Source organism: Myotis brandtii, unplaced genomic scaffold, assembly GCF_000412655.1.
Source record: "Myotis brandtii unplaced genomic scaffold, ASM41265v1 scaffold250, whole genome shotgun sequence".
NCBI classification, from domain to species: Eukaryota; Metazoa; Chordata; class Mammalia; order Chiroptera; family Vespertilionidae; genus Myotis; species Myotis brandtii.
The window spans coordinates 7,537,011-7,550,614 of NW_005359478.1; the positions used below are offsets into that span (position 1 = coordinate 7,537,011).

Sequence of the window (13,604 nt, forward strand, 5' to 3'; positions counted from 1 at the left end):
TTGTTAATCCTCACCTGAGGATATTTTTTCCATTGATTTTTTTTTAGAAAGAGAGTGGAAGGTAGGGAGGGGTGAGCGAGAGGGAGAGAGATAGAAAGAGAAACATAGATGAGAGACACATGGATTGGTTGCCTTCTGCACATGCCCCATCAGGGATTAGAGATTGAACCTGCAACCCACGTATGTGCCCTTGACCGAGAATTGAGCCTGTGACCCTTTGGTGCATGGGCTGATGTTCTAACAACTGGCTCACACCAACCAGGGCAAGGCAAGATTCATAATAAACTTTAGCAGAATTTTGAGAGGGTCACAGATGACTTTATCAGGGGAGATCTTAATATGATCTGTCTATCTTTAGCCTCATCAGCAAGGCAAAGAGCCACCACTAACTATTAAAGTCTTACATATCAGTCCCACACAAACCAACTTGATCCTGACATGTCCGCAAGCATACTCTACTCCCATACATGTGTGAACACCTCTAGTAGGTATTTTGCTTTAAGAGGCTGTTCTAACATGTCTGTGTGTTGTTTTTTTTAAATAATAGTCTACTGTGTATGTCACAGTTGAAACCAAGCAGGGGCCATCAGCTACACAGAGAAGAAAAATAGCATATTTGTCATCAGTATCCTCTTTAGACTACTCTTGTCAATTTGAAGCATATTTTTGTTTTCATCAAATTTTGTCTTCACTAAACCCTTTAATATCTCACAGGAGAGGCTAATGTGCTTACATGTCACCTGAACTGAATACCGCATGCCTTAAATATGTAGCAAGAACAACCTTTGTCAATGCCTGCCTTAAGTGACAATTGCAACCAATCGACGGGAAGCTGACAAAAACTAGCAAACTATTATCTTTACATTGCAAGTACAACCCTACCACTTCTACCAAATTACTAGATTTTAGTCTTTGTTTGGGCTCTGTAGACAAAATGAGGAGAAAGTACTAGATCAGGGCCAGCAAACTATGACCTCTAGGCCAAATGTGGTCCACTGCCTGTTTGTATAAAGTTTTATTGGAACACAGCCACACCCATTCACTAACATATTGTGTATGGCTGCTTTCGCACTACAATGGCAAGAGATGGGTAATTGCAACAGAGCTCACAGAGCCCTGGCCTAACTTTCTGCCATTCTCCATGTTAGCACTCCCATGGGCCAGGCATTATATAGAGCTGCTACATCTACTATCAAATCCAGTCTGTCTCCAATCAGAGCCCATTGGTGTGATAAGAGTAGGTTTGAGGGCATATTTACAGACAAACTTCAGGTCTGTGAGGGAATCCCAAAGTTTTGATAGGGGCAGGAAGCGTGGGGAAGACAGCATGACCTAGAGCAGCCGTGGGCAAACATTTCGGCCCGTTTGAAATGAATAAAACTAAAAAAAAAAATCCCAAAGTTTTGATAGGGGCAGGAAGCGTGGGGAAGACAGCATGACCTGGAGGAAAGGTAACAGCATTAGGAATAAGCATCTGAATGGTGAATACACCCACCATTCCATGTCTTCTGTTCCCTGTTGTGAATGTAATAACAATCTGTATGTGTGGATACCTGGGCAGAAAAGGAATTCCCATAATGACATCATTTGGTTTGATGAAAAAATAAATTGGTGAAGTTCTTCCAGGGAAGCTTGGAGCTGGGCTTATCACCCTAAACCATAATACAGCTGCTAGGAAACCCTATAAACAATGAAACAGAAGCAGCTTAACAATGCCCTGGATGTACATGACCGCATCCCGGCTTTGTAAGGGCTCATTCCATTGCCCTGATGTCCCTAATTGCCTTGGTGTTTTCCCTAAGTATGACTCCTCCAGGACTCCTCTAAGAAGTTGCTATGATCCCAGCTGCTTTTCTGCCTCTCTAAGGTAGTGGCCACCGGGTAACACATTGCACACAGAATTGTTACAGGGAGCTTGCATGACATCCCAAGAGTTTACCTAGTTAATATTTACTGGGCACTCCCATGGGCCAGGCATTATAGGAAGTGCTTAATAAAAATCATCTCATGCAATCATCAAAACAGCTTACAAAGCAGAATCTATTATCATTACCATTTTATAGATGAGGAGAATGAGTTTAGAGAGATTAAGCAATTTGTCCGAGGTCACTAGAAAATCTAGTAAGTGGTAGAACTAGGATTTCAATTGGTCTCTCTGATAGCAAAGCCTTTGCTATAAACCACTTCACTCAAGTTCAACATCAGAGACTATAGTCCTCATCGGCTTCTCAATGACCTTTGCTCAGAGCCAACCTCAGGCTTCTTTGCAATGCTTGATCTTTTTGTCCAATCTAGCTCTGCAACTTCTGAAGGAGCTCAGAGACTCCTCCATGATAACATCTTATCCAGTTCTCTAGGTGCCTCTTCCTCATCTCCACCAAGCGAAGAGTTTCTGTTGCACTAGCTGAGAGAGCAAAGTGACCCCACCGCCTGGAAAATGGGAGAGACCAGCTGATTCTGGTGCCACCAAGCAATACAGTCCCACAGCAGACTGAGGTCAGAGGTCCGACACACTGGCCTTGAAAATACCGGCTCCACCTGTGTGACCTTGATTCTGGGATTTTCTTTCTCTAAGTCACAATGGGGGAAAATGCACATCTAATTTCACCAGGCTGCTATGGGACTTGATTGATATTATGCAGGAAAATAATCTTACACCCTCCCTGGTACGCAGTGAGCAAACTGATAGCTTCATTACTCTGACTTCTGCCAGTTCTTAATATTGATTTGAACCCCGAAGAGGTTACAGCTCCTGCTTTCAAAAGGATCTTCAGGGGTTTTGGGAACTAAGTACTTAAAAGTAAATTGTTGGCTTCTCTATCAAGTGAGTTAAATGGCGGTACAGAATATTACATCAAGTTGCTAAAAGGTATTAGTATCCTTGTGAAAAATTGGCCTCTTGGCTATTTTCCTTGTTGTCTGGAAAAATGAGGTGACTTAAGGCTTCCATGAGCTTCAAGAAAGGAAACACCAGAATTGTAACAAGGATGTAAAAATGGAAAGGAATGGAGAAGACTGCATTCCACCTGGCTCTTAGTTTTGCCAAAGGCCATCCTCAAATGTTAAGCATTAATAATATGATTGAATGTCCCTTGAAAGCAGAATCTTGTATTATTAATTTTCTATCTCCTTAGTAGCTAAAAAAAATACCCGAGTCTGACAGATATTGTTAAATGAAAGAATCAATATCTAAATAAATAAATGAGTTAATGATTCTTTTAAATCAATAATAGGCCAATAATGCTTTTAAAATGCTTCTTGAATTTCTAAAAATTTACTCTGAAAGTGTGAAAGGATGTATATGAAGCAGCCGGTCTATTGTTACATGACTTTCACAATTTTAGAGTTGGAAACCCGTAACTGTCCTCTTCCCTTCCCTGCCAATAAACCCATGGCCAGCTGTGAGGTGGCATGGCTGAAGCCAAGGTGGGCAGGTGGGTTTAGCCACGCTGAACAGATCTGAGCTTTTGGGGTTAGCTGCCTGGTGCAGCTACAGAGAGAAAGATCTGTGTTCCACAGTAGTTGTGGGTCCTAGTGCTCATAGAGTTAGTAGTTTTGCAGTAACAATGAGGAAAAGTGTCAGATGAGTCTTAGCAGACAGAATTCAACAAAATAACAAAAGCTGATAAGAGGACAAGAAATAAACATATATTGGCCACTTAATGTGGGCCAGAATATGAGCTAGCTGCTTCTCATAGTATAGACTGCCAAGTGCCTCAATTCAAATCCTGGCTCTGCAACCTAATAGTTGCTTAATTTTAGGTAAGTTACTTAGCTTGTCTGGCCCTCAATCGCCTCATCTGCAAAATGGGAAAATAATAAACCCTACCCTCATGGTATTGTGATGAAAATTAAAAAAATAAGATAATATACATTGAAAATACTTAGCATCAGCACATAGTAGGTACAAAATAAGATGATGATAATGATGATATCATTTAATCCTTCTCTCTACAAGGTAGACGGTACTATGTCCATTATGTTGAATGACAAAGTCAGTCTCTGCTAAAGGAAGTGGTTCTGAGCTGTGCCTAGAACAGGGATGGTCATTTTCTGTGCCACAGAAGCCCACCTCTTCATAACTACAGCCAATAGAAGGTTAGGGTTACATCCACCTATGGCAGTGGTTCTCAACCTTCTGGCCCTTTAAATACAGTTCCTCATGTTGTGACCCAACCATAAAATTATTTTCGTTGCTACTTCATAACTGTAATGTTGCTACTGTTATGAATCGTAATGTAAATATCTGATATGCAGGATGGTCTTAGGCGACCCCTGTGAAAGGGTCGTTCGACCGCCAAAGGGGTCGAGACACACAGGTTGAGAACCGCTGACCTATGGGATAACTTGATAGGAAAAGCTCTGAACAGGAACTATAGCAACTGGGTAGAGCCATCTGCTTCTCTCCCAAAGCAGTAAGAACAAGAGACAAAAAACAGGGACTCTGACAGCCACAGGAACAAAGCTGGAAACCTTGTAAGACTGAGAGAAGTCAGGAGGGGTCAAAAGCGAGGTGACGTGATGAGCAAATGGAAAATACAAATATATAAAAGCAATGAAGCCGGGAGGGGCAGGGGTGGACTTAGAGACTATAAGACATAGAAACCAATTCATAGCAACAGGAGCAATAAAACAGGTGTGGAAGAGCCAAGCCACTGCTGAGGCTGACAAGATGACATAGATCAGTGATGGTGAACCTTTTGAACTCAGCGTGTCAGCATTTTGAAAAACCCTAACTTAACTCTGGTGCCGTGTCACATATAGAAATTTTTTGATATTTGCAACCATAGTAAAACAAAGACTTATATTTTTGATATTTATTTTATATATTTAAATGCCATTTAACAAAGAAAAATCAACCAAAAAAATGAGTTCGCGTGTCACCTCTGACACGCGTGTCATAGGTTCGCCATCACTGACATAGATCCTGCATGACCTACCAGTTCCAGGCTTCATGAAATTCTGTTTGAATTTTGTTTTAATCAGAGGATTCTTGTCTCCCTTACCTCCATATGAATTTCTATTGTAAAACTCCATTACAGAGAAGGACAGAGGGGGTCCCCATTCTTTATCACTTAAAAGTCTAACCAATGCATCCATTTCACAGACGAGGTAATAAATCTTCCCAAAAAAGTCAGCCAATTACCCACCATAGTAAAGCCAGCCTTAGAAGCCCACCTTCCAACTCCAAACCCAGTGTTTTTTTCCACTATATCCCAGCTCCAGAGGAACATGGAAGGGTGGCAGCAAGACGAAGTTAGCTGAGCAATTGAATGGCTAACAGACCCCCATGTACCTGTAAGAGATGCACAGACAAATTATGGTGCCGGGTGAGGAGGTTTGCAAGCCAAACCTTCTTTGGCTCTTGGAATAGCCTTTGAAGGAACCCTGATCTCCAGTCTTTTGCACATCAGTCTTTCAGAGCAAAGATCCAAAGCAAAGAAGTTCTGTTTCCAGGGATTTTGTTGATTATTTTAGGAACTGCACCCCACTTTCCTAATGCAAGGCAGAGTACACAGTAATGAGTCTGGCAGGTGGGCAGCACGCCAGTCAGGCAGTCCAGTCCCAAGATGCATGATGGCTTGAATTGCTAGAAAAACTCGTTGCACTGAATCAGGACCCATCTTTTTGTACCTTCCAATTTATTGCCCTAGCTCTGCCCTTCATAGTAAGGCATGACACATTTAACTCCTCCATTTGGTTCTTAAAGGTAAAAAAGATCAGCACTGATAAATGAGGGCATCCTCAGTCAGAACTACAAAAATAATATTGATAATAAAGATACAAAAGTAACCCTGATTAATAATTTTTGTAACAGATTTCTGAAGGCAAAAGGTATTGACAGAAAAGGCATCTCACCATCCCTCCTGTGCCCATGACCATTTAGTAAGTACCTGGTGGTCTTGGTGGACATAGTGATGACCACTTGGAATTGCTTTTCTCTGCTCTGGAAGTGGCTGAGCTTTAGGAGTGAAATGAAGACAACTTCAAGCAAAGTCACATGTGTTGCACAGTCAGCTGGACCAAACTCAAATGTAACAGTGAGAGAAAGGATGGGTCCCATGGCACAAAGTCTTCTGCAGTCTTGGAAACACGGTCCTTGAGGCTCCCATAAAAGTTCTGTGGGCTTTCTACTCAACTCAGCCCCAAATGTTACTTCCCTAGACTGGGACTTCCCTAGACTGGGACTTCCCTAGAGTGTCCATTCTGTTCCTGCACTCTAGGACTCCACAAAAGCACCTGTGGTCTCTTTCGTCCCTGAACCTTGTTGTCTTCATGTTTCTCCCTAAAGAGAAAATGTCTCTTGAACTCATCAGAGGTTCCCAGAAACAAGGAGCTTGGGGACACCTGAGGAGCCAGCAGTCAAGGCCACAGGAGCCTGTAGACAATGGCCAATGAGCTTCATGCAGGGGAGGTGGGGGCTTTGAGGGGGCTAGACAGCCTCAGCAGCACCCACGCTTGATTAATGGACTTTATCCTCAGGGGGATAGACAAATGCACAAAGATTATTTTTCCCCACAATTGTGAATTGTGCCTAAGAAGGCTGAACTATAAAAGATATTACTTATCAGTCGGAATTATCACTACAAAATATACATCAACGCACAGTATTTTTGAAAGGCTATTTGCTGTGAAAAATGCACTTAACCAACCTGGCTGCAATATAGCAAGTCTATTAACACTGCCATCTTTAATTACAAAGATGAAATATATAGATAATACATTAAAATTCTATTAGACATCATTAAACTCTTTTACATACTTGAAGAAAATGTAGATCATATGGTAAATTAGCAAAAGTAAAATATGGAAATGTTAATCCACACAGAGTCTGAATAGCCGATATAAAGTCATATTAAACCCGATCTTCTTAGGAATAAACAATCTGCTTATTACTGAAGATTTATCTGACTTCTGGTTTAAACTCAGACATCAATTTTCATTTGATGATTTTGCCTTCACTTGTTCAAGAGTTTGCAAAAAACTACCCGTGTGTACTTTTGTAGTTTTAAATGCCAATTATCCTGCAAAATTTGAAATAAATCTCTTCAGCCAAGTTTGAGTCACAAAGGAGGTTAACATACATTGTTTGACCTGCAGAGCAATGATATAAGATTTCAGGAGGGAAGTCCAATTATTCTACACTAGGAAGAAATGGTAGCATTTTGGCGAAAAAATTATTAAAAATTTTAGGATGCGATTGAAAAAAAATAACAAAAGTAAAATGTTTTCCAAAGTTTAAAATTGCCCAGTTCCCAGCCGAGATATTGGTTTTCTGCCAGCCCACGATTTGCTGATGGTGTATTTGTACTGGGCACTGTGGAGGAAATGACTTAATGATTCTCATTCATACAATGTCATAAAGATACCAAAAAAGGTTTTTCTGTGTTTCTCATTCTCTCATTACTTCTATTTTGTGTTTAAAACAAAACATGGTAAATGCAAAATATAAACAGCAATCCCTGCATCGAGACAAGATGAATAAGAAAGGTATAAATATGAAATGAAAGAAATGTAAAGCTTAAGGTTTTTCACAGAACCATTAATTTCCTTTACACATATTGGAAATAGTTAGGATTATCAGTTAAGCTTTTAAATATATTTTTTTAATAAGAGAGAAAAGGTTAGATGTATTCATGTTTTAATAAACACCTTAAGTTTTCTCTTTTTCAAATTATGCTAATGGGTCCAAACTAAAACTATACCAATAGTCATCATTATAGTTAATGAAAAATAGCACCATTTTTGTTATTTCATAAAAGCGTTTGGGCAGTAAGATTTCATTCAATGCATTCTGCTGCCCAACACTGTTATTGGTCAAAGCATTTTGCTATCTTCTCACATTTATAATGTTGTCATTCTGGATGCCTCAACTAGTTGCCTAGTTTATATCCGAAGAAGATGGTATAAAGAATATCAGATAAAGTCTATCCATCTCTGCATCTCTTAAGACATAAGAGATTCTAGGAATCACATCTTCAAACACAATACCCTCAGGCTTGATTTCTAAGCTGAGGGCAAATACACCACTGCAGCTTTGAAACTGACTACAATAGACTCAGCATAGGAGAGGCAGTGTGGGAGGTGGTGGTGTGGATTGGGAATGGAGGAAGGTGAGCAGCAAGCTGGGCTGCAGGGGACTACATTGACCCCATCATCTTTGAGGAGGATGGAAGGTGGTACTTATATCTTTAGTTCATCCGGGGAACCCTACTCTCCTGCAGAAGTCAAAGGACTAATTTTTCAATCACATGTGGGCCTTTCCAAGGGGCCAAGCCAGGGACAAACACAAGACCTGTCCATTCTCACCCTTTGCCCACTGCTTTTTAACCTCTGCCTCCCCAGCCTCATTGAAAATAACTTAGTTTAAATAAAGCTGGAGGAATATTATCTTCCATTTTATTTGGGAAAGAGAATGTCATTAGTGGTCTGCCATGGTGACCAGTAGCATATGAAGGAAAGGTCTAAGGCACAGCAATAAGGCTGACTTTTGTTCTCTTTCCATTTAAATGTCCATTGTCCATTAACCCCTGCCCAGGGGTCTCAAGAAAAGCATGGCATTCATAATGCAGGGTTTCTCACAGGGGCTGTTATATTTATGAGCACAACGTATTTCCTCATATACTTTGACATTCTTGACCAGTGTATTTCTATCGTCACTGCCATCCGCATTCACAAATGTGTGCGTGCACACACACACACAAGAACACACAGACACACACACTCCTCTAGAGAAGGTACCGAGCGTATTTCCTCATATACTTTGACATTCTTGATCAGTGTATTTCTATCATCACTGCCATCCGCATTCACAAATGTGTGCGTGCGCACACACACACACAAGAACACACAGACACACAGACACACACACTCCTCTAGAGAAGGTACCGAAATACCTCCATCTGAGGATAGACAGTGCGGTCCTTGCCACACTGAAAATATGAGGTAGCAACCAGAGCAAGCACTAGACTGTCTCGCCAGGATCTTCACCGGACTCCCCCACCCCAACTAAACACTCCTTCTGACATGCTACCTATCTTAACTTCTTGTATTCAAGGTCTTTCTTTCAGACAAAAATCACACCCAGTATTAGTTCTTGGGAATCTTAATACTTATATTTGGTGTGAAAAAGACAGGTTCTTTGACATGGTCTTGGACTAAAAGAAACAAAACAAAAACCACCCATGACTATGACTGCTTCCCCCAACCATGAAAGGCTGTGGATAGCTGGTGGGAAGCCACCCTGTACCCTTTTTTTCACTCAGACCATATTATTAGTGTGAAGACAACGGGGCCTCCACATCACATCTGTCACCCTGGTCAATGTCGGGCTGATTCCTCAGATCGGACTGACCTCACCACTCCCTGGAAACTACAAACTATACTACAGACAGCCTTCTCTGAGAAAGGAAACACTGGCCTTTGATTATGGATGTACAAGTACAGTAACTCCCATGTTATAAACCTCAGTTCATTTGTAAATATGGGGCATAGCAATCTCATTTATCTGTCTTCTAGCATATTTGGACATTGAGATTTAACATTTGCTGTTCAAAAATTCTTTTCTTGACTAGATAGTTTACATAAAGTAGCTTATGTGTATGCAGGTAATCTATTGAGCCAGTTATTCATAGGGACACGGATTGAGGAAGATATAGAAGGATTACATTCTGAGATTTTATGAGAGATTCTTATGGGGAAAGTTTCTATGCCAAGTATTTGGATAATGAAAATTTACATATATCTAAAATGTGTTTCAGTTTCCTCCAATCTGATACACAAAACTAAACAGCATGTAGTGATGGTACCAGAATAATAAATGATTAAAGTTTACACCAAGACCTAGATTGGTTCTCAGCTGAATTTCCTAACAGTAGACTAGCCTATGCCCTCCATACATATGGCTCATGGCTAATCTGTCAAGCCTCAATTTGCTCCCAGGTTACCCTAGGAGCAGAAGATGTATTGGCTTTGTCAACATAATACAAGTACATAAAATATCAAGTATAACAGGTATTTTCTATCTGCATTGGGAAATTCACTCATTTATTCCAGAAATATTTATTAAGCATTAAGTATGTGAGTGCATTGTTCTAAGTGCTAAGGATACATTGATGAATGATACACCACCAAAGAAAACCCCTACCTGCCATTGTACAAACTTCTAGTGAGATTTTAAAATACAAGTTCCTATAACTTTAGGAATACTATTTTAATTTTTTTGAGAAAAAAATCTGCTAATTAGGATCTTCTAAACTTTTTTTTTTTAATTTCTGAGTAGGTGAAGGGTTACTGATGGTGAAGTTTCTGAGCTGGGCTAGAGGGAGGGACTAGTATCTATTGCCATGACCTTTCTTGTATGAGGAGAGACTACCAGGATGCTGACTTTCTCCCAGGTGATGCAAGAGGGAAGAGGAGTTGGTAGCATCAAGCAGCTTGGCTATTCAATCATTTGGCCAACATTTATGGTACAACTATTATAAGATATTTGGATATACGAGTTGAATAATTTCTTTCTAAGACAGTCTACTGGTTCTGTCTACTGCTGATGGTTTGTGAAAACTCTATGCCTAGGCATGCTCCTACAGAGAACAGTTGGGTAATGGTGCTGTGGAAATAACTGCAACTTTTACTGACACCACAGGTGGATTGCTTTCCCATAAATGGAAAATTATTCATTAACATGATCAGTGATCATTATGGCATTGGGTCTTACAGAGCTGTGTGTTGGCACCAAGACTCTTAATGTCAAGGTAATGTAAGCCATGGCCTGAGAGGTGAAGGCTATGCTGCTCTTACCATGACCGAGATGTGCAGGATCCTCAGCTCCTCCTCTGCCGACTCGTGCTGGGGTTCTTCGGTTGGGTCTTGTCCAGGGAGGGTTGGGGCACCATCTTGGTGATGGATATGAAAAAGTAAAGTGCCATTCTCCAGCCACTGCTGCCTCCAGCGCACCAGAGGGATGTCCTCTGTGTTCCCTGAAATCTCTAGAGGACAAACAGCAAAGGCACAGATCAGAATTCCAGCTGTACCAGACCAAATCTTCTTACTCATCTTCTTCATAGACACTGGTACCGATTAGCCAGCATCAGAGGAAGACAACATAGGGTTCCAACTACAGTTAGGTCAGACTTACTGCTGCTCCAAATGTCAAGGAGTGGAAGAGACCCTGAGAAGAAAATTATCCCCCATCAGTCTTAGCACTATAATCTAGCGAGACAGCCTCTCACACATTGAGAAAAAGACCAGGTAAAAATTCAAGTTCTTCGCGCTATTTCTATGATCAATAGCAGCCTTTACCCAGCACAGTTTGAATACCCTGATAGCTCCCCCTGGGGTAAATGCAAGGTTGCTTTCCTCTTGTAAATTTGTGAAAGTGTGAGTTCCCTAGCAATTGCTCCTAGATACCAGGAATCTACCATGGAGAGAGTTGGTAATTACCATGCAGAGAACTGGTACTTATGGAAACATCCTGGGAGATTACTGCAGAGCAACTGGGCTGACAGGTTATTTCTAAAACCATAATCATTTTCTGCAGAGTCCACTGGAGATGTCTGATACTGGTGTGGCAGATAAAATAACATTTTGATTCCCTTTAAATTTTCTCTTCACTTTTGCAGAGCAGAGATGGTGTGCATGGAGAGGGTGGTGCAGAAGTGGGTCCTTAGCACAGGCACGACATTCCTAAGAGCAGACATTCACCTGCCCTCAGGGCGGTAGATTGAGACACTGGTCTATCACCAACAAATCAATAACAAAATTCCAAACATGCACCTCATACCATAGGTGCTAAGCTCCTGCTGCAGAGGTCACTGTGATATGACCCTCTCACTAATATTCCTAAGCAACACCAGGTCAAAGCTTTGAGACATTCCACAAAAGAGAACTGATCAACCCAGTCCCTCCTGAACTTCATTGGCCCCAGACCATTTCTTCTTTACTATTACCACCAGGGAACTAACCTTCTGCTGAACACACTTGGGCAAAGCTCTGCTTTCTAAAACTTCATTTTTGTAAGGTATGGCTTCTCCCAAAATTTATCACCTTTGACCAAAAAACTAATTCCACATAGACAGAAAAAAGATTTAATAAAACACATTCAGAAGAATATTCTCATCAAGTACCACGACCATAAAGAGGAAAGCAATTTTAAATATTTATGGAGTTTATAAATACCTTTCACTATTTGTATGAGGACACAAATGATGTTCTGATTTATTTACTTATATATTTATTCACTTATTTAACAGACACATACTGGCCATATATTAAGCATCAGACCCTATTCTGGGCACTAAGACATGAATCCCCATGAGGCCCTTGACAAGTTCTCTAAAGCTGGGGTTGACAACCTTTCGGACCTCGTGGACCATCGGTTGGCGACCGCTGCTCTAAAGTAACCCACCGTGAGTGAGCGTGGGTTAAGTGCTACAATACATGCATGGCAGCATTCTGTGGGAACGTAGGAGGAGGCAAGACTCATCTTGCCTGGGTAGAGGGGTGAAGGAGAGAGGAAAGTAGCCTTCTTTTCAGAAGATAATACTGGTTTGGGCCAGAAGTATGGGCAATTTCCCTTTAATAGGCAGGTAAGTGGGGAGAAGACATTCAGACCCTGATAAGAGAATGAGGAGGAGGAGGAAGAATGTGAGCCATCCCTCTCAGGGTGGGTGAGTGACAAGAATCTTTATGAGGCACCGGTCATGGCTAGTATCTAGAAGACACTGATATGATCGCCTATCTCACACCACAGACCAGGGCACAGAGTAACGGCGGGGTGTGATGGAGGACCAGCAAGCAGCAAAGACTTAGCCCTTCTCCCTGATCGCGTAGGACCATGGTCGGCAAACCGCGGCTTGCGAGCCACATGCGGCTCTTTGGTCCCTTCAATGTGGCTCTTCCACAAAATACCACGTGGGGGCGTGCACACACAGTGCAGTTGAAACTTTGTGGCCCATGCGCAGAAGTCGGTATTTGTGGAAGAGCTGGTATTTTGTGGAAGAGCCACACTGAAGGGGCCAAAGAGCCGCATGTGGCTCGCGAGCCGCTGGCCTAGGGGACTCAATTACCCCGATGGGTGCTGGACTGACAAGCTGTCCGTGCTCTGGGATGTGCCTGGCATAGCATTCAGCAAGCTGCAGTGGGCAGAGGGTGTGAGAATGGATGACTCCCTGCATCTCCGCCTTGTGCCTCGGGCACAGCCCCATTTGTGGGTGAGGCAGGGACTCAGGCTTCCCGATTCACCTTTCCTCTAAGGAGGTTTTCCAATTCTCAGGTGAATAGAAACCCTTGGGCGTGCCTCCGAGGGTGCCTGCTTAGACTAGTAGAAACCCCTCCAGTCACAAACCCTACTAGGTGGCACTTACCCTCACCCATCAAGCCTTCACACCCAAGCACTGGGAAGATTCCTCCTGGGAAACACACCCTCCTCCTCTAAGTCCCTTTCCTGTTATTGTTGCAGAAACCAAACTCAGTCTCCTTCTCACTATAGGCATAAGTCACCAGCAGCACTAATTCCTAATGGAGCACCTAGTGGTATCACTGAATCACCCATCACAACACACACCCAACCTCCTGCCTGCACCTGGGATTTATTCCATACACGC

The 13,604-nt window shown here is 42.0% G+C and overlaps 1 protein-coding gene across 1 annotated transcript in view; it reads right to left on the reverse strand.

The window, feature by feature from the left end:
* ASTN1 (astrotactin 1) overlaps window positions 1–13,604 on the reverse strand; it is a 285,260-nt gene that overhangs the window by 172,009 nt on the left and 99,647 nt on the right. The window contains exon 2 of the mRNA XM_014540914.1: window positions 10,801–10,988. Within this exon, the coding sequence (XP_014396400.1) occupies window positions 10,801–10,988 (188 nt within the window). The remainder of the gene's footprint in view (window positions 1–10,800; window positions 10,989–13,604) is intronic.